Source organism: Chelonoidis abingdonii, chromosome 9 (assembly GCF_003597395.2).
Source record: "Chelonoidis abingdonii isolate Lonesome George chromosome 9, CheloAbing_2.0, whole genome shotgun sequence".
Lineage (NCBI taxonomy): Eukaryota > Metazoa > Chordata > Testudines > Testudinidae > Chelonoidis > Chelonoidis abingdonii.
Window position 1 is genome coordinate 73,917,174 of NC_133777.1, and position 22,191 is coordinate 73,939,364.

Consider the following 22,191-nt stretch of genomic DNA (forward strand, 5'->3'; position numbering starts at 1 on the left):
ACACACACACTGCCACCTGGTGGTTATAATGGATAATCCACCAAAGCATGACAGCAAGAAAGGGGCAATGCAAATCTGGGGGTTTCAGCCAAATGCCATTAAAGCTGCATTTAAAAACTTGACATCCGACAGTACTCAAATACGTTCCACCTTCCCAAATTGGAGGTGCCCTGTTAGAGATGCATAAACTGCCAGGCTATAATGGATTGGGTACAGTGCCAGCTGTGCAGATGCATTGGAAATATCACTACATTAGCATCGATCTCAGATAACAGCAGGTACAATTGTCACACGTTTTCTACCTTTTCAGTTTTTTGTGTGTGCCTAATTGAGGGGGAGGAGGACGGACCTTATCTCTTGTGACTAGTGGTGGCACAACTGAAACAATTGTTTTTGTTACCAAGTGGAAAGCTTTTCACATGCAAATTATCAATATCATTGCAACATAGTGTTTTTATTCATCTAAAACAGTTTAGCTGGCCGAAAAGAAAAAAAAAATAAAACGAAAGATTATTCTTGTTTTATATCAAACATTTCACTCTGACAACAGTGACTTGTACATGATGAAATGTTGGGATGGATCACCCCATTTTGCAATTTGCTATAGGAGAGAAAAAACAAAGGAGAATAATGGACAATTATCTGTTTTAGACATTCATGCCAAACAACAGTCAAGTGGCTATTTATGTAGGCTTTTTATTTTCTCTTTTTCCCCATCAGAGAAATTTAGTACATTTTTATAGTTATGTATTTTGTTGTCTCTTCATTGTTTACAATTCCCTCTCAGAGGCTGGGAAAATCAGGTCACGTTCCCTACTGATTCCATCCTTTGCTATTGATTTTTACTTCCAGAAAATCCTAATAGAGCTTGAAATTAATACAATTTAATTCTGCGCTCTCCATTTATTTTGTGCCAATGAGGATCTTTTCTGCTGTTGCACAGCTCTAGGTGTAGAGAATATGGCAGAGGTCGACTCCTGAGGACAATAAACACTAGAAAGAGGAGTGTGTTGATACTTTACACTCTCCATCCCAAGACAGTGAGGATCATTTGCTCTATCCCAGTGAACCAGGTATAAATATTCCTCTCTTGGATGGTTCATCCAAAAATGGAATTTAGAGGGCCAGATCCTAATCTGGAATAAATCAACCCAGTTCCCTTGATTTTAACTTGCATCAGATTACCCCAACTGAGAATCTGGCTCGATATGTCTTGCCTCTTAAGTGAAGAACACACTTCTAGACCCATGTGCCAAGCCCTCCAATGATCTCAAAGCACTTTGCAAGCAGGACAGTAGTTCTGTGAGGTAGGTAAGTATTGTTTTGCTTATAGTTAAACTGAGGCACAGTTTGAATGACTTTGTCCAAAGTCAAACAGTTCTGGAAAAAGAACCTAGGTCTCCTGGTTCCTGGTGCCTTGCTCTGCTCACTGGAAGGCTGCTCAGGCAAGATTAGGTGTGGATCCATTCACCAACCAAAGAAGCAATGGATTCTTTCCTCAAGGGTGGGGTTTATGCAGAAGTGAGCTCTGCTATATATGACAAGAGCCTTCGGGAGAAGATTGGGGACACTGAACCTTGCCAAATCTGCACTGCTGCTTCCTGCTAATGAACTTGTTGGGGAGGAATAGACACTTCCTGCCCTGTGGGAAATGTTTAACTTTTTCAGAAGACCTGAGGCTTTCACTGAAGGAAGCGCCTGGAGGCAGGTTATAGTGTTGATAATAAGGCTATGAAAGGTTGTGGCCCTGGTTAATATAGGCTTGCATTTGTCATGCCTGTTTGTCACATCACCACACTGTTTAGCTGTATAAAATGGACTGTAAACTTTGTTCATTTGGGGCTGACAGCTATGATAAAGGTTATGTGCATTTTATAGCTTTGCAAATTTGAAGGAGAAAGGTCTCACTGCACAAGGACTTATCATTCATCATATTGCAGAAGACACTATTAGATCATTTTGTCTGTCCCTCCCCTGCCAGTTCAGGATGCCACTGCTTGGTAACTCCTGCTCAGGTTAAAGACTTGGATTTAGAATGCAGATGTGAAAGACACAGCTGTTTAGAGAGAGCAGAAGTTCTACATATTTAAAACCAACATCTCTCCTCAAGTTGTCAGTTAAGGTCCCTAGAGAGTTAACTGTTATTTCTTGAATCCTTGGAGCTATTGTATGGGAATTTGGTTAATGCAAACTGATATTTATAAAAGGTCAAAAGGAAATGTAAAAGCATCTTTCCTTCCTTTTCCTTGCCTTCAAAACAACAAATGCAGCATTGAATAAAGAAGTTGCTTTTGCCACTACGCAAAGATTATATTTTTTTTTAGTATACCCAATTTTATTTAGTGCAGAATTCTAGGAATGGAGAATTATTCTCCAAATTACCAGAGGCAAGATGATATAATAGTCTTTTATTCTATTTCAGAACATATTACACTTTCTTTATGGACTGTTTTCCACCGTTTGTGCTAATCTTTCTGCAACCTGTCTTGTAGAGGAGATATAAAATTGAGGCCCTGACAGTTTATGGATTTCAGTCCTGCCACATTTGTGCACCTGCTTAATTTTAAGTGGGCGAGTAGTCCCAGTGGCTTCAATATACAGTGTGACTAAGAGCTGCAGAATCAGGCCCTTTGTTTGTGATGCACTTTGGGATAAATAGCATATCTTCAACATAGGGCATGTTAAACCCAAATCTTGCAATGTCCTTTATGGGAGAGTCTCATACTCCTCCAGAAGGACTGTGTGCAGGCTGAAATATACTGTACTATGGTCTGCATCTGTTCTACTGATTTTGTGCCTATATTCAAGGCTGCTGTACTTACACCTAACTGATGCAGTAAGTTCCCCAGATTTATGTCACAGCTGCATGGAGTTCTGTGACATTATGTGACTATGTTAATCAGTTACAAAACAAGTCAGTAAATTGACTGGCTCCTGAACCCATGGGAATCCAGGGAGCCAGACACCATCCTTCACCCAGGATATTAGCTCCCTCTCCAATACTGGATCCAATTCAAGTTTTCTCATAGGTCCTCATAGTCAACACCTGACCACCTACAGAATGGTCCATCAATAGGCATGAGGCAGCCGATGGCACCAAGAGCAAGATTCTGCAGAGTTCTCTGTGAAAGCACCTAACTATGGAGCTCCCTGGTATAGGACATCAAACTCAACTCACAGTGTGCCTCCTTCAGCGCCGGATTTTGTTTCCATTGCAGTCAATAGCAGGGCTCCCATTGACTGACTTAGTGGCAGCTGACCAAGACCCAGAGCAGGCATCTGTTTACACAAGCCTCTCCTTAGAAGAAGGGATGATTCTCCAGCCAACAAGCCCCAGTCCCTAATAAAGTCCTCACCCAGAAAGACAAACAGCCTATGGCATATGACTCCTGCCATAAGTAGAGCATAGAATCCTGCCGTCGTACTCAGACCACTCTGAGGCTGTTCTGGTATTTAGCCAATGTGGCTGACACACTCTAAACAGAAGGATCAGACAGAAGGGACTGAAGCACCATCTGGCGTGGAGCAGGCGGGGACCCTGAGGAGCAGAGCTTCTGTACCACTAGAGATTTGGATAGCTGGGGAAAGCGCCTAATGTGTGGTGTTCCTAAGACTCATAGGATGAGAGCTGCACTCCTGTTCCTCTTAGGAATCCCAGATGCCAGCCATCATACTATCCAGCCTCCCTCTGAAAACCCCTCTTCACCGCATTCGCTACGGCCCATTTGTGAGGCTGGCCACGCTGCCCATTTCCTGTGGAGCCTCAAGATGCGGTGGGCGGAGAAGCCGAGGAAATGGAAATTGAAAGGAAAATGAGACTTTTTTTTCTGGATTGCTGCAGAGGGGAAATTATGGAGCTATTTCCACTACCACAAAGTCTTATTAAACCCAAAGGTCATGCTAGGCTCCATTATGAATACTGTTTACAGGGTCTAAATGTGCTGGATATGCTCTGTATATACAGAGGCACAGTGTAATTGCACTGGACTCGCCTATGCTGTATTTTAACCTATAAATGCACAGTACCTGATGGCTTGTTTCCCCTATTTACAATTATATTCAATTTCAAAAACCCAGCTCCCACAGGAGGCTATGAAAGGGCATCAGGTACAAAAAGATCCCCCCACCCCCACCCTCTGCTGCCTCTTTAATATCAGCCTCTAGTACTAGGGGAACACCCCATATTCCCCTGGCTACACACAAAAAATGGTGCCACTTGAACTATACTGGTGTAGTTATGTTGGTACAGCCCTCCACATATACCCAGAGCGGGGGCAGTTATAGTGCATGTCATGTTTTATCAGTGTACCTTAGTCCCATATAACTGCATCCACATCAGGATTTGTACCAGAATCTCTCTATTAATAAAAAACTCACACCCCTACTCGACAGAGCTATATCAGCTCGGCCTTGGCTAACCCCATTGCATTACTGGCCCTTTACCTCCATGGCAGGATCCATCCTGGAAACAGAGGCTCATTGATAACAGGGCTGGAAGGCAAGGACCTCCTGGGTCATTCTCTGGTCCAACCCCTCCTTCTCTTTCCCTCCTCTCACCCCCTCACACTCACACACACAACCCTGCCTGTGAAAGATATTGCAGCCGTTTCTCTCCAGCATAGAAACCAAGATTCTGGCTGTAGCTTGCAGCAGGTTACGAGGTCTCTGGGAAGTAAAACTATTGTGTTCCTTTGCTGCTAAACACAATGGGCCAAATTAATCCCTGATGTAACTAGTGAGATTGAGTCACACCAGGACAATAATGTATTATTACAAAAGCAGCATCACACTTTTCAAATACTTATTTTCCCCATATTATATATTATACTAATAAGGAATGTTAATTATTAATCATATATTTTATGTTTATCTAGTGCTCTTTATCCCAAAGGACTGCGTTTAACGTATCCATTATACAAGAAGGGGAAAGGTACAGTCACTACTGTAATAAATGTGATTATAATAATCATCATCATTAATAGTATATTTTGTCCGAAACCTGCCACCAGTTGGCACTCCCTCCAATACATGCATAAGCAATTGTCCTGCAAAAATTCCTCCAACACCTATATATATGTGTGCAGATTGTGTACACAGGAAGGCTGGTGCACACATCATTTTGTAGGTGCAAAATACTTCCATGGGCATTTTTGCCAGTCCACGTCTAGAGGGCTTGACTATAAAATTTGGACCCCTGTGCAATGGGGAGCTGATCCGTGATAGGTGATAGGGGAGTACAAATAATAAGTAATTGAGCGCCTTTCATCTGAGGATCTCCTACCACTAAGCAGACTAATGAATGAAAGCTCATCACACACCCCGGACAGGGGTAAGTTAGTCCATCTTCTGTACAGAGCAGATCTCACATGGGTCCATAAGGACAGGCCAGAGGTTCTGCCTATGCCAGGATACAGCACCTCCAATGCCATGAGTGGCGTGTGGATCTGCCCCACACTTGAGAAGGAGGGGGATGTTACAAAGCATTTGCCCCTGCCCACCTGCCCTTGTCTGTGTCAGGGGAGTGCAGGAGGAGCTCAGTGCTGCCCCAGGTGCTGGTCTGTGTGTCAGACAAACTTTGAGGGGGGGGAGGGATGGAGGGAGGGAGGAGGGGGATACATTTCCCAGTCTCTGTCTCCTTCCCTCTCTCTCTCAGTGGCAGGGAGGGTGGGAAAAGCGCTCTCCTGCTCCTTTGCAAAGAGGGGACCGGGCTCTGCCAGCAGCCCCTGCTCACCCCAGGGCTGCGGGGAAGGGCGAAGCAGGCGAGTCGGGCAGGGGGTGGGGGCGTTTCTCGGGCGAGCCCCCGAGCTGCTGCCACTCCCGGAGGTTCCGCCCAGGACCCCAGCCGGCCGCCCCCCCGGCCAGGAGCCATGCAGCTGCCGTGCCGGAGCTGGGCGCTGGCGCTGCTCACCCTGCTCGTGGGCTTCCTCATCTTCGTGGACATCTCGGAGCTCGAGGAGGAGGAGACCGGGTAAGCGGCCCCGCGCCCTGCCCGCCGGGGAGCCGGCTCCGGGACTGGAGCTCGGGAGGCACGACTGGCGCTGGGCTGGCTGCAGGGGCGTCGACTGCCCGGAGGAAAGGGGGTGCTCCGTGCTGGAGGGCACAGGGTGCCGGGGTGGGTGCCGGGGGAGGAGAGGAGTGCTGGGGTGGGTGCTGGGGGAGGAGAGGAGTGCTGGGGTGGGTGCCGGGGGAGGAGAGAGGTACCGGGGTGGGTGCTGGGGGGAGGAGAGAGGTAGGTGCTGGGGAGGAGAGAGGTGGGTGCTGGGGTGGGTGCTGGGGGAGGAGAGAGGTGGGTGCTGGAGGGAGGAGAGAGGTGGGTGCCGGGGGAGGAGAGGAGTGCTGGGGTGGGTGCCGGAGGAGGAGAGAGGTACCGGGGTGGATGCTGGGGGAGGAGAGGAGTGCTGGGGTGGGTGCTGGGGGGAGGAGAGGAGTGCTGGGATGGGTGCTAGGGAGGAGAGGGGTGGGTGCTGGGGGAGGAGAGGAGTGTCGGGGTAGGTGCTGGGGTGGGTATTGGGAGGAGAGGAATGCTGGGGTGGGTGCTGGGGGAGAAGAGGGTGCCGGGGTGGATGCTGGGAGGAGGAGAGAGGTACCGGGGTGGGTGCTGGGGGGAGGAGAGAGGTAGGTGCTGGGGGAGGAGAGAGGTGGGTGCTGGAGGGAGGAGAGGAGTGCTGGGGGAGGAGAGAGGTGGGTGCTGTGGGGAGAAGAGGAATGTTGGGGTGGGTGCTGGGGGGAGGAGAGAGGTAGGTGCTGGGGAAGGAGAGGAGTGCTGGGTTGGGTGCTAGGGAAGAGAGGGGTGGGTGCTGGGGGAGGAGAGAGGTGGGTGCTGGGGGGAGGAGAGGAATGCTGGGGTGGGTGCTGGGGGGAGGAGATAGGTGGGTACTCCGGGGAGGAGAGGAGTGCTGGGGTGGGTGCTGGGGGGAGGAGATGACGGAGGAGAGAGGAAGGAGAGGCGGGGGGTTCAGGAGAGTTTCTTTGTCTGGCTCTCCGGGTCTCTTGCCTTTGCCGAGGTGGGAAGGGGGCGTGTTTCGCTCTCTGTTCTCAGGGACTGAGCAAGTGGGGAACGAGGGTCTCTGAGAGGCGAACAAGGGGCGCGGGGAGCAGGTAGCGGCCCGACTAGCGATGGGGGAAGACGGCACCGGTACTGGCGGGATGGGGAGCGGGTAGGATCCCGATGTGATGAGAGGAGCAGGTACCAGTCCGGATGGGGACGGGGGAACAGGTTCTGGGCCGGATGGAGCCTGAGGAGCCGGTACCGGTCCGGATGGGGACGGGGGAGCCGATACCAGTTAGGATGGGGAAGGCGGAACAGGTTCTGGTCCGGATGGGGACGGGGGAACAGATTCTGGTCCGGATGGAGCCTGGGGAGCCGGTCCCGGTCCGGATGGGGACGGGGGAAAGGTACCGGTCTGGATGGAGCTGGGGGAGCCAGTCCCGGTCTGGATGGGGACGGGGGAACGGGGTCTGGTCTGGATGGGATGGGAGCAGAGAGAGCCCAGTGTGAAACGTGCAGGGGTTTCGCGGTGGGGCTGGGGTTCTCTGATTAACTCCCTGTGCACCCCCCGCCCCATTCCTGCCCTGGACCCGTCTGTGTCTTGCTCCGAAGGCTTCTCCCTCCTCCACTCCAGCCCCAGGTTAGCAGCTCCCTGCGGTGACAGGGTGGGTCTCTTGTAGCTGCTGGCCTAGGGACTCTGCCAGGTGACCGCTGGGTGTGACTCCATCCCATAATAACCATGAAAAGGCCAAGCATTCTATGGGGGGTGGAGATGGAGGGGGCACCTTATAAATAGCGCCAGATTTCTGTTAACCTGCAGAACTCACTGCTGCAGGCAGCATAGCGGCAAAAGATGTGGGGTTTCTATGCATCGGAGTCCCACTAACACCATCCAGGCTGAAATGACAAGGGTCCCCTCACTCCTGTTAGGAGCAGGGAAAGATTTCCTGTCCTCCTTCCCAGCACAAAGAGTGCTTAGCACACCGCTGGCAGCATAAAAATAAATTCATTATTCCCCTTCATGGTTTTATTACTACATTATACCGGTGCATTTCCTGGTGCTGAGGGCAGGAGGGTTACAGAGGGCAATAACTCTCCTTTGAGTCACCAAGAGACAGGGATATTGACCGAGGTGGACCATTGCTCTGGTCTGGTTTGGCAGCTCTTAAGAAATAATAAAGCTGTTGCAATGTATTTAAAAGGTGGCTTCTCTTCCCATCAGTCAGCTCTAATCCCCCCCTCCAAGGTTTCCTCTCCCTTTGTCTTTCTCCACCTCTCCTCTTCCCTCTCTCCCAGCTTCTACCCCAGAGGTTGGCAACCTTTGGCAAGCGGCTCGCCAGGGTCAGCACCAAGCTGGTTTGTTTACCTGCCACGTCCACAGATTCATCCAATTGCAGCTCCCACTGGCCGCGGTTCGCTGCTCCAGGCCAATGGGGGTGGCGAGAAGCAGTGCAGGCCCAGGGATGTGCTGGCCGCCACTTCCCGCCGAGCCCATTGGCCTGGAGCAGCGAACTGCAGCCAGTGGGAGCTGCAATTGGCTGAACCTGCGGACATGGCAGGTAAACAAACCGGCCCGGCCCCCCAGAGAGCTTACCCTGGTGAGCCACATGCCAAAGGTTGTGGGCCCCTGTTCCACCCCCTTGGGGTCTGTCTCATTCACACTTGCAGGCACCTCTGCAGAAAACCATCTTATGGAATTACTGATCAGTCATAGTTTTCATTAGAGATTCTTTGTGCCCCTCCATCCTCATCCCCCCCAAACACAGACCTCATTCTTATGTACATTTGGATGAAAACTGGACACTTGTTACTGAAAGATCTGTATCCCCAGTCTGTGGCATCTGAGTTTGTTGCTGTGGAGAGGAGGACAGGCCCTCAAAGGAGGGATTGCATAGGAATCCAGGTGCAGAAGAGGCAGCAGGGTCCAGCAGGGTCCACCTGTTATCAGGTGATGGCCTCTCTGAAATGAGTTTGCTGGTCTCTGCCCAGTTGTTCATATACGGCTAAACACACCATCTAAACAGACACTCTGCCTGCCCCCTTGTTGGTGGCCCCTGCAAGGTGGCCAAGGACTGAATGATCCTCAGAGGTTCATCTGCATAGTTGTCCTTAGATTGTATATGCTACAGGGCAGGAACTGGCTCTTTATTACATGTTTGTAAAGGGCCTTGCACTAAGAGGTCCCAATCTCTGATTGGAGCCCCGAGATGCTACCACAATTCAGGGCAATGTAGGGTAGCTGATACTGTTTTTTCTGCACTCGTTCTGGGGATATAATCTTGGCTTTCGGACTCAGGGCTGTGTGACTCCAGCATCTTTTGGAGACACGATGGGTATGTCTACATTTCAATTAAACACCCACGGCTGGCTCATGTCACCTGGTCCAGGCTCGCAGGGCTTTGGCTATGGGGCTGTTTAATTATAGTGTAGACCGGGGGTCTCAACTGGGAGTCATGACCCCTCGGCGGGGGGGGTAGGGTCACAAGGTTATTACATGGAGGTCACGAGCTGTCAGCCTCCACCCCCAAACTTCCCTTTGCCTCCAGCATTTACAATAATGTTAAATATTTAAAAATGTGTTTTTAATTTGGAAGCGTGGTCATGCTCAGGGGCTTGCTGTGCGAAAGGGGTCACCAATACAAAAGTTTGCGAACCACTGGTGTAAACATTCGGGCTTGAGAGGAGGCTCCCTTGAGGGGTCCCAGAGCCCAAGCTCCAGCCTGAGCTTGAATGTCTAAAAATCAATTAAACAGCCCCATACCTGAGCCCCACAAGCCCAAGTCAGCTGACATGAGCCAGCTCCAGGTGTTTCACTGCAGTGTAGACATACCCTAAATGCATACAAAGAGGAGAGATTAGCTGCAAATGTGCAAAATAGAAGAGGGACAGCATAGAGAAACAGAATGGTTCAAACTTTTCCAACACTTCTTAGTGCATCTTTGAGAGCAAAGTTGCTCTAAATTAGAGATGGCAGGAAGCTGGATTTGCGTCCAGATCTGCATTTCAACTCCCCACGTTTCAACCCCCAAGTTGTGTTTCAGCCCCGCACCTCTCCTCTCAGTCCATTCCTTTCTCTTTGTTCAGTTTTCTTGGCCTATTGAAATGAAAGCACAGTCTGACATGTGTCCTCTGGAAGGACCAAGTAACCAAGTCAGGGCTGTCTCTATTCCCCTCCTGTCTTTCCTTGGCTTAGACATGCTCCTTGATTATTTTAAGGAGAAAAACAGCTTGCCCGCTTTTACATATGCCCTGGGGCCATGCATCCTGTCCAGAAGAAGATGGCTCATATGGGAAGGGGGTTGGGTGGGAAGAGAACAACCTGCTTGTCTCACCCTCAAACACTGGGAAGTCTCAAGCATCCCAGTAAAAGAACGAATGGATAAAATGCTCATTAAATGCAAAGAGAAGGGTGTGAATATAATTGGCCAGGTGACAAAAAAAATCAGGCTGTTTGCAAGGACAAGAAGTCCTCAGCATCACAGTCTACAGAGTGAGAGCTAAGGAGCAGGGGTGGCTGGAGCTACTGAAGTGTGACAGATGTTTCAGGGAAAGCCAGTCACTAGGTTTGTTTGTTTCTCAAGCAATCCTTCTTGCTGCTCCACATATTATTAGCTGCCCCACCTTCCTGCAGATGGGGACAAACTGAGGCAAAGAATTAAAACAGAGGGCGTCAGTGCCAGGATTAGAATTCAAGAACTACTCGCTGCCAGCACTGTGCTCAGCCCATCAGCCCATCCCTCTCTTTGTCTTCCGTGTGGCCTGTGCACTGTTTTTGCAGCAGTATCACTATGTCCATTAGGGGTGGGATTTGTACCAACAAGATATATTGGTTCAACCCCCTACCGTGGCCCCTGGATCATTCATTTAATGAGATAATAGTTTCCTTCCTTGTATGACGATAAGCTATGCCTTTATAGTGGTAGACCTGTGTCCACATCAGATGGATTGTACCACTTTGACTATACGGGCATAGTAAAAGAAGTGCAACTTTTGTGGGTAGGCAAGTCCATTCACCTCTCTCTGGTATGGTGCCCTTATGAAGCACTGGCATTTCGAATTGACAATGGTACTTAGTTTTCAAAGATGTGCCTCATTCCAGACTACTGGAACTTTAATCTTGTGGAGACTTCCTTCCTGTAGGTCCCTCTGTGCTGTGCCTTTGTTTCCCCTGAAATACTCAGGGCAAAGTTCCCTTGTAAGGCGTCCCTCTAGAACACACCTTGGGGAAGCTGTGACGTGAGCATGACTGTTTTCATATTCACTTTAGCCAGGGTGGCTTGGTGGGAAATAATTGCTCTGCCCCTCTGCCTCTCACTGCAGGGAGAGACAGAGGCTGGTGGAATAATTATTGTCAGTTACTGAGAGTAAAAACGTGGTTCCCTTTGTGAAGCTTAAAGGGACAGTGTCCCCGCAGCCAGTTCTGCAGGGATCCCTCTCTGCCCTGATTATCCGTCACAGCCATTAAGAGAGCCCATGCCCTTGCTGACACCAGGTGACTTCATCAATAAGCCATCCTGGTGCACACTTGACACTGAGTCATGCTTAACACATATTAACACTTTCTCTGCTGGAACAGACTGCATGCCTCTCAGCCTCTGTTCTAGAGAAAATATATACTGCTCTTTCAATTGAATGGTGTTGCCAGTGATTTTTGGCCAGCTTGGAAAATTGAGGATGGCATGCTACTCTTTGCTAATGTGACTTAAAAGTCCCATTGAATTCCTCACTTCATCTGAATGTGCACAGAGTAACAGCAGCTTGTAGTGCCCATTTCCAGGACACTGTGACTTTTCCTCTAAGCTGGCCTCTCCCAGCCATGCCTCCTGGCTGGATTATTGTAACCTTCCCCTTGATCCAGCTTCTGGAAGCTGTTGTGACTGCAGAATGCAGTGGCACCTCACCCTTTGACTGGTGTGGGTTTCTACACTTACTTACCAGGTCTGTACTCTCTTTTGGTTATTTCTTCAGTTGGAAGTGCAATGCAAGGTGTTGCTCGTGAAAATATTTAAACCCTGGGACCCCGTTACTGCCTCCTTATATGCAGACATGTGTCTGCTACCACTGTCTGGAACTCAGCTTTCCCGTTCAGTGGCAGAGAGTTCTCAGTTGAGAGTTCCCCTCACAGTGCAACAGATCCTCAGCCTGGCCAGCTTCAGATCTCACAGCAGGACTCTGTCTAGCTTCTGAATGCTCACTGAGCATTAACTGGTGCTCTGCCATTGCTTTTGGTTTTGTTTTCTGTTTGCGGTTGTAGGGCAGAAGAAACAACAGCAGGGGCTTCCGGGGTCAGTTATGATGGCTGAATGTTTGTATACTTTAACTTGATTGTGTTGACAAGTCTGGAGTGACAACTTGATGGCCCAGAGGATCTCTCACCATGGTCCATGGAGCACTCATGGTCTGCTTAGGTCTTCCAGGCACTCTGATCTGCAGCTTCTGTCTCGGAGGTGAAGCACCTGTCACTCTTAGAGTGATGTTTCCTCTAGTCCTGTCCAAGTCTCTCTCAGGGTTTTCAGGGGATTTTTTTACTCAAGTAAACTAAAAAAACCAAAATAACCCATCTCTCTCTGAACTCTGTGTGGCTGCTTCTTGTCTTCCTTTGCTGGGTGTTTCATTAGTGTAAATTCACTGTGATTAAGTAAGAGCAAATGTGGGGATCAGGCAGAGGTGTTTTGCTCCAAAAAGGGTCAATGCTACTATTGAAAGAGCTGCTGTGGGATAAATGAGGAATAACACAGTGGCTGTTTGCATAGATGTGTGGTGATGTGAAATGTGTAGACAATCCCACTTCCTGAAGCCTGCTACTGCTTTTACTATAAAACAGTGATAAAACAAGAGTAATAATGACTGATAAGTATCAGAGGGGTAGCCGTGTTAGTCTGGATCTGTAAAAGGAGCAAAGAGTCCTGTGGCACCTTTATAGACTAACAGACATATTGGAGCATGAGCTTTCATGGATGAATATCCACTTTGTCAGATGCATCTGACTGATAAGTCATGCCCCATTGCCATTATATTGGGCCTGTGTGTGGATCTGAAACCTGACACTTCAGAAATGCCTCCTTTTTTTATCCATCTAACTCACTGTTTTAAAACAAGTTAAAAAGAGACAGTAAGATAGTTTTAGGAAGAGAAAGAGTCAAGAACCTAGAACCAAGATCACCTGTGTCTGGGGGCTCAATAAAAGCCAAGACAGATACCAAAAGAGATTGAGATAACCCATAATAAGTGCTGCTCTGGTTGCACCAAGTGCCATTTTCCCATTTGTTGCTTCTTTGGGTTGCATGTTTGAAAGCAATGGAAAAGGGGCTTTGCTGCATAACTCCCATCACGATCAATGAAAATGGATCCCAGCATCATTTCCTTGTGAAAAGCAGTTTGAGGATTCCCTCCCATTGCCTCATTCTAGGCTACCTCAGCTGCACTTCCATGTTTAGATTTGTTCCTTTCATGCTGATTCTTCACTGCTTTCTCCATGTCAGCACTTCAATGTAATTAGCTTTTTCTCTCTCAGGCACTATGCATGGGGTCTCGGTTCTTGTGTCTTCAGGTTACACTTGCAATGAGACAAACACTTATTTGTGACAAGGCAGAAAATTGAGGGCCAAATTGTGCTCTCATTTACACTGCTGTAGACCCAGAGTGGCTACTCTGAAGTCAGTATTGGACTGGCATAGCCATGTCTACACGGAGAGTTGTAGGGCATTTTCCCACCACTGGTCTAGCACCAGTGCATCTCCATTGGTGCAAGCAGAGTTGGGAGTTGTAACATAGCCCAGAAGTCAGTGTGTCTTCTAGCTCTGCTCTAGACCTCACCAGTGGCTTGTTTCCACCAGCACTCCCCTTGTTACTAGTCCTGGTGGAGCTGCATCTGCCCTATAGCAAGGATGTGGGCATTTCCCTGAAACGCTCAGCATGGACGCAGTCTCTAGAATTCAGTCTCATGACATTAGGAGGAATTAAGCTCACAGCTCTAAAAATAGCATCTGATATTTAGGAAGGTTTTAACACCAAGGCTGCCAAGCTGTGACAATGCGAACAAGTGAGATTTCAAATATTTGTAAGTGAGATTTCAAATGTCTCATTGAGACACATTGCCAGGTCCTTCATCCCAGCAGATAAACTCATTCACAATTTCCTAATCCCAAAAGAGGGAACCTCACTTGCCATGAGAGTGGGAGTTGACAGGTCTCTCTACTGGCCCCTGCTCCAAGGTCCTCTCAGTCTTGGTCTTTTTCACACCCTGCAGTGGCAAGTGTAAAGGTCACTGCTGAAAAGTCGGGCGGGGGAGGATGACGACGGACAATCTGTCACTATCAAATGTCCTGACTCCTTACAGCGGGTTGTGAAATGTGATTTGTTTCAGCAAGATGTGTCTATGGTAGTGACAAATCTGGGCTTTGGGAGGAGTGGCATCAGAGGGGGCCTTTAAGTAACTGACCTCAAGCGTCAAAAATATTTCTCTGATCCCCTCACTTCTCTACTGACTTTGGATTTGATTTCTGACTTGTGAGTCAGGTTAGTACTTACGGAAATCTAGGACTAAGACAGGTGGTGAGAGCCAGGCATACTGCAGGCCAGCACTCAACAGGTTTCACACACCCAGATCTGCAAATCACCTTAACCAGCCTGACCTGCAGAACCCACTGCTGTCACAGTCCTAGGCCCTGCACAATTCTTCAAGTGCACCTCACATCACTTCTGATGCCTGCTGCTAGTCCATGCCTGGATCCCACATTGTTCCGTCAATTGGTTCACTCCTCGTGTACAGCAAGCACTGCTGTTCCACAGCTGGTCTTGAGCCAGATGTGCTGTATTGTGATATGCTCAAATGGAGAACCGGATAAGACAAACCAAATTCATTTTCAAGACAGACTCATATGTCCAGGTGAAGGGTTCATGTATAAACTGAAGCCCAGTTGAACTATCCACAGTCAAGCTTCCTGGACTCAGACCAAGCCTTCACCAGACAGCATCACACCTGGGCATTGTCCCACAGCAAAATTGCAGCTCCAAGCACCTACACATTTTGGAGTGCAGATGAGGATTTCATCATTCAAAACCAAATCTTACAGTTGGCTCCTACCTCTCTAAAGAGCCAAGCCAAAACCCCAAATCTACAGCTAGTCAGAAAAACATTAGTGAAACATTTTTGGTGGGAATTTCCCAATTCACCAATATCAAAAGGCTTTGCAAAGATGGTTTGATTTCAGCAAAAAGTTATCAAAGAGCCCTGCTGTTCATAATGGGGTGCTTACCACTAGTACCAAATCCTGCATGCAATGCCCAGCATCTCAGCTAAATTCATTTCGTTTGCTGGGGTAACAGAAAGGTCATTTTTTTTCTGATGTGGATTCAACCCATTCCAACAGGTGGATCTGATTTGTCATTTGTGATGGAGTATGTCGGGGGGCAGGAAGGGATGGTATCTAGATGTGTTAGCATCTGTGAGCAGGACTGTGTTTGCTGTCTGTATAGAATCTCTGATAATCTGTGTGTTTTCTGTTTGTGTGTGTGTGTATATCTATGTGTCTGCATGTTGAGTCTATGTGCGTGTGCGTGTGTTAGTGTGTCTGTGTTTGTGTGTCTGTCTGTAAGGCTGTGTGTCTGTCTATGAGTTTATGTCTCTGTGTAAATTTGTGCTTGAGTGTTTGTGTGTACAAGTGAGTTTCTGTTCCGACACTGTCTGCTTGGGTGACCATGACCAAGTCACTTACCTTCTGTGCCCTATCTGTTACAGGGAGATGATCAAATGTATTTGGCTCAAAGGAGGGTGGTGGAACTTAATGAATCAGTATTTGAGATCGTCGGTTATAACCTTGATACATTGTACCTCAATAGAACCTGTTTTCTGGGAATATCAAAGGGCTTGAATTTAGTTTAACAGTCCCCACCCCCATGGACTATGTAGCTATGATTGTCTCCATTTTCCAAAGGGAAGAAACTGAGGCACAGAGCTAAAATGGCTTTGCCCAAGGTCTCTCAGGAAGTCTGTGGCAGAACTAGCTATAGATCCACTAGGACAAGGTGAATATTTCAAAAATGATCATTGAGCTTTGTTTGTAATTTTTCAGCCAGTTCATTTTTACTGTGCCCCTTTTTGGGTTCATTTTCCATGAATATTCCAGTGAATGAGCTGACTGGCAAGGATGTTTATGGCAACTGTGCATTTTAAGGGGCTATGGGAGTATATTTCAAATTCGTAATCCTGAGAATTTGGACCAGAAAACCACCTCCAGAGTTCCACTCATCCAAATGTGCAACGTGACGTACTTGTCCAATCAAAGCAGATTGGAACCTGCATATCGAAAACTCACAACGCACGGCTTGTGAATAAGCTACAGACTAAGAATGGTTCCCAAAGAAGAGTGAGCAAATCATTTCAGAAAAAAGTGCCTTCAAGAAAAATCGCAGGCTGGTCACAAACAAGTTGTGAATAGAAAATTCTTCAAATAAATTATTAATTGTAAATGATTCATTCGACTCTAGAGTCTGAACTATGGGACAATCTTTCCTCCCCACCCTGTGATTTATAAATCATGTCACCTTACATTTGTATATAGCACTTCTTGGCCAACACAACATCTTCCACAGCCCAAATTCAGCCCCACCACTTCAACGCGAAAATAAAAGAGCCCAGGATACTCATCACTGATATAGAACTACCATACATCTATGCTGCTTGGTCACTGGAAAACATCTCCAAACAGAAGTCAAAAGACCTGAGCTATGTGAATGGAATTGGGAAGCAGGTTAGTATGCTGTGGGGCTGATTGCAAGATCAAACTGATAACGCTTAGATTAATAAGTGAATACAGCCACACGGCATTAGGAAGCTTTTTACATCAACGACTATCTGTATAACTTTAACAGTGGCTGGTCTTTACCACGTGAGGCTGAGAGATTTAAAGCTGGATCAGCTGAGCAAGAGTAAAATGGGCTGACTTTTTCGTTTGTTTCTGTTAATTAGCACCACCTACCTTTCAGTATTTTCCTCTCTGCAGGCCAGTGAAGTGGAGTGGCCCAGGGGTATTGCCCTTCCTGTGTTGTCTGTAAGCATAAGAAACCTGGGAAATCTTTTCCCTGTCAGGATCACGGCGTCTAAGCAATATATTTGCTTGGACAGTCACCATTGGAGAGCTGCCCAGTGATCCAGCTAGGAAGAGACAAGCAGCCCTGTAGACCATGTTCGTGCTGCATGATGACTTTAACTGTACAAAGAGGAGATGTGGAGAAAGTATCCAAATGTTAGACTGCAAAGAGGAAAGGTGCAGAGTTCAACCATATTTTTAGTATTTATTCACTGGAGGGAAACAAGATTCCCCAGCTCATACCATTGGTCCAAGCCTGATGTCATGCCAAACCAGTGGTCAATACCTGAGGCTTCAGGTGATGGTGAAGAATAAATGAAATCTGCTCAGGTCATGGCGCAGTCACCATGAGCAGCATTTCATCCGCCCACCTAGTTCAAGAGACTGTCACCCAGATCTTTTATGCCAGCTGCGTGCCTGCTGCAGTGACCATGATTAGCATTGCAGATGTCCTCACATTGGGTATCTGCTGCATGTTTCAGCTGGGGAAATGAAACATTTGCCTGAACTCCTTCCATCAGGCCACAACTTGTACCGCATTTGAGATGCCACCAGCTTGGAGACATAGGGCATAGAATTCTTCTGCAATTCCCTTATGTGAGAGCCGTCACCAGATCTAGTTTAGATGCCCTCAGGCTAGAGATGTAAATGGGAGGATACCTCTCCAATCCTGGATGGGCCTCGGATGCCTGCAGTGCTCTCCATGACTGGCATTTCACATGCCCTCCGAACTGTGAGCTTTAAATCCACCCTCGGGAGAAAAGCTTGACAAACGCTGATGAGAAAAGGGGAAAGCATGTACAAAAAATATTTGCAGGCAGAGCCATTGTTTGTTTTTCTCCTGATGTTATTCTCCTATCAGGTCATTAACCAGCGAGCACCGGAAATAGAGCTCTGCTCAAGTGGCTCAGGCTGATCATCTGCCATGGATCACATTTCACATTCCCTCACGTCACATGACTGCGAGGTCAATACAGCTTTGTTCTTAGGTACCTGGGTCTTTCCACTGACATCATTCCCGCAGATTAACCATCTTCTCAGCTTGATGCAGCCCCAACCACAAGGGTCTTCTCCATCTCCTAATTTCTATGGATTCCCCTTTCCTGTGTGTCACAGAGATTTTGGGCAACCACTTATTCAGTCACTTGAGAAATACATTTCCCTTTCTAAGCCCTTAATCCAGTCCCTATCTGTATTACAGAGAGTGTGAGGGAGCATGAATCCCATTTGGGCGGCTTCATCAAAGGACAAGGGTTTGAAAAGGAGGCACAGATTGCACACTAATCTAGACTGCTCTCCCACCCTGTGGTGAACCCTATTAAAATGGATGCTTGATAAATGATCTCTGAAGGAATCAGCCCTGCTACCCCCTTGATGAGATGAAATAGCAATTGATTCTCAGACTTGTCAAAGGAATGAAAAAGCTGTTACAGGAGGGATCCCTTCAGTCTGATAATATACAGTGTCCTGTGGGAAGCAGGAAACTGCGTATGATGGCATGCTCCAAAGCAACATGTCCCAGATAAGCTGCTCAGGGGATTTGGTATTAAGAGGGGAACCTGTCTCCCAGCTCCCTGAGTTTTCACTCCAGACTCAGATTCTTTCTGGAGATACAGGACTCTCTTCTTTTGCTTATCCTCTTGAAGCTGTTATTTTCCAATTGGTCTAAGAGAATTACATGCCCAACTTCTATTGAGCATCAGTAGGAACTGGGGGCCAATTCCTTGAGTATGCCAGGCTAAAGAAGGAGTGAGCTCTGCAGTCAGCAGATTGGATGCTAGTCCTGTTTTTCCCCCCCTCTCCTCTGGTAGAATGGTGCATCAGCCTGGGAGCCAGCACTAGAAATGTCTTACCTCTGGCTCCCAAGAGTCTGACTTTGGGAAGATCTAGTTTCTGTGTCTCTGGTGAGTGCAGTGGTCTCAGGCTCGTGAATGACAAGGTTTCATTTGGATAATTTAGTCCCGCCCATAATAGGCTGTACCAAATAGTCCCCATGATTTCATTGAGACTATTTGTGGTAAGGTATCGCAGTCTGACCCAAAGGTTTTCATAGACTAATACCAGGACCTTGAATTAGAGTCAGTCTTGGGCACAGGAAGCCAGTGGAGACTGTACTGGCGTGATGTGTTCCCCATGACTTGCCCAGGAGAAGGGCTGCTGTCTCTTGGACAGAATGGAGATGTTTGGTTGGCCTTAACTGACAGCCCAAGATAAACGCAGTTCCAGGAGTCCAGTCTAGAAGTGGATCTTGTTTGCCACGTCCTCCTCTGAGAGAGAAGCATGAAGTCTCCTGGTGACCTGGAGGTAGAGGAAGGCATTCCTCGCCACTGCTGCTACCTAGTTCTTGAGAAGCAGAGATGTATTTAGCGTGACCCTTAGGCTGTGCACTACTTTGATGATCTGGAAGCCAGACACCTGTGATAGCAGGTGAGGTTGTTATTAACAGAGCTGGTCGGGAATTTTTCTGCTGCAAATTTTTGATTAATATTTTGGACTGCTGTACTGACCTAAAACATTTATTTCAAGTCAGTTTAACATTAAAACTGTGTTTCTCTATTATGGCGGGCTGCCTCACGGGAGCTGAAATTTGGGTTGCCTGATAACACCATTCTGTCCGATGGGCTGGGCTCTCTGGCCAGACTACAGCTTCCATGATGCAGTGCAGTCCTCCCTCTGACTAAGTTGTGTGGCATATTGTAGGTGCATGATGGGAGGTGTAGTCTAGCCAGGGGTCTTGTCAACATGCTGATAGGTGGGCAGGCCATGGAATCTGATCATTTCTGCTGAAGTGCTCTTCTGTACCTTGTAATGGATGGGGGGCAGGCTGACTACTGAGGCACTGAACCTCTCAGGGCTGGGGAGGATGAAGAGCAATTACTCACCACTCACTGGAATCTGCTGGAGAGAAATGATCAGGACCAGTTGGAGCCATGCTGTCCACCATAGCCAGGGCTTGTAAATGGGCTCTTGGGATCCACTGTCAAAGGCTGAGATTTGGCCTGTATCCATTGCCATGTGACGGTCGTCCATCAGGGGGACCAAAGCTACTTCTGTGAGTTATTTGTGGCGGTGGCAGACAGCATGCAAAAACCTAGCGCTCTGGGCTGTTTTGATGTTAGTTTGAAACTCAGAGTATGAACCCACAGAAACAAACAACTTAAAAAGCACCTCCTCCATTAAACTAAATCCATCCCCTTGCCCACGCTGACAATATTCTAGGTACAGGACAGGATGGGATGGGGTTTCAGGAAAAAAAGGACTCCAGTGTACATTCTCAGCCTCTGATCTCACCTGTAAAACTGGGCTAACATGAAGTACTATGAGATCCTCAGGTGAAAGGGGCATCTACAGACGCATAGTTATATTCGGAGATGGGCCCAAGCCGTGATATTCAGATCAGGATTCGGATCCAAATTTCCTCTCTATGAAACTGTTTGGGTCTGGAGTTCCAGCCCATCTGGAGTTTTTTTGTTACTACACATGATCATGGGCTGAAAATTTAGCTCCTATGTGACTCCCACTTCTAGTCCCTGTTATATGAGCATGACCAGGCAAAAAAGGGTGTGGCCAGGGAATCCGTGCTCTCCTCTGATCCGCACATTGCTGTCACATTGGGGCAGTCAAGTGTAAGTTAGAGGGGCATGCTGGGAACTGGGCTGGACTGACCCATGGCCTGCCTTAGGATCAGGGTAGCATAAAGGTAGTTTAAAGATACCATGATGCTCACCCCCGTCTTGCTCCAAGTGCAGCTTGTCAGGATAAGAAGATCAGGCCCTTGACTTGAAGCCTGTGGCACTCTAAAGTGCTTAATGCAAATTACTTTTAACCTATTCTTTGGACTACCAGACGGGGGCGCCTCCCCAGTTTTGGTTCAGTCACAATGGGGCACCACTTTGAAGAAGGGCGTGAGACCCCGCCTCTGGATGTTGCCATTTTGGATGGTGTGAAGTGTGAGTGTTGTAGCAGCTTTGAGGATCTCTTGACTGTTGAACAATGCTTTGCAATGAGGAGCTGGGTTTATAAATAATGCATTTCCTTTGTCTTGCAGGAATTCTGGAGGCAGAGGTACAATCAGATCATCTGTGAACAGCTTACATAGCAAATCTAATAGGTTTGTAAATTAGATTTTGTGTTCATTTGTTTTTGCTCTAAGGCAGCTATTAATCTTCTTCTTTGCTGGATGGTACTCTTCTTATTTAGCAAATGTATCCGTTTCTTTTCTCTTCTGCTTTACATTTTCTTAATCATTCCCCCCCCTCTATTTCAATGCAATAATTATTTGCAAATGACCAAGGATCTGCAAGTTGCAGTCATTGAGAATATGGAAGAGAGTTGGGAAAGTTGCCACCTTTGCAATTTTCCACCGTGGTATTACAAAAAGGATTTCTTTCTATGACATCAGACTGTCATTCTGTTGCATCATAATGCCACTCAGTGACACAGAGACCTCACTCCATCACAAAGTCATTCTCTGGCACTAAAGGCATTCAGTGATATTGGGACATCCTTCTACGTCATTTGCAAGATCATCCAATATCATCACAACATTGTTATATGCTATAATTGAGTAGCTTAGTGACAACACTCGATGACACTTTGTGTCATCGCACTGCATTGTAACACGGTGATGCCACACACTTCATCAAAATACAAAAAGCATCAAGCACAAAAACATCACAGTTATTGCTAGGAAAGTTTTCTTTGCCCAATTAACTTTTGCATTTTTTTGCATTTTCTAAATTTGCCTTGCAGGAGATCAGATTATGTAGTGAAGTGCAAGACTGGTTGCTAGCCTTATTGGCAGTCTCTGCAGATCATACTTTGCTAGTTTGTATATACACACACAGTGACAACTAGCATCTAGAAATATATTCAGCTTGCCTCTCTAAATATTAAGTAGCAGGAGTCCCAAAATATCCTCACATGTGCCTGAGATCTCCTGTCAATCATTCCCCATGTGTATCTGAAGCAAACAAGCCGCTTAATAAGTAAATAATATATGGAAATATACCTATCTCATAGAGCTGGAAGGGACCCTGAAAGGTCATCTAGTCTAGTCTAAAACCCTGCCTTCACTAGCAGGACCAACTACTGATTTTGCTGCAGATCCCC

The 22,191-nt window shown here is 47.3% G+C and overlaps 2 protein-coding genes across 2 annotated transcripts in view; both read left to right on the plus strand.

Annotated features, from left to right (window-relative positions):
• Window positions 1-22,191, plus strand: part of SV2B (synaptic vesicle glycoprotein 2B) — a 769,788-nt gene that overhangs the window by 596,608 nt on the left and 150,989 nt on the right. The gene's annotated exons all lie outside the window — the stretch shown is intronic.
• The window catches only part of ST8SIA2 (ST8 alpha-N-acetyl-neuraminide alpha-2,8-sialyltransferase 2), a 41,015-nt gene continuing 24,691 nt past the window's right edge, over window positions 5,868-22,191 (plus strand). The window contains exons 1-2 of the mRNA XM_032783007.2: window positions 5,868-5,968; window positions 21,128-21,190. Of these exons, the coding sequence (XP_032638898.1) occupies window positions 5,868-5,968; window positions 21,128-21,190 (164 nt within the window). The remainder of the gene's footprint in view (window positions 5,969-21,127; window positions 21,191-22,191) is intronic.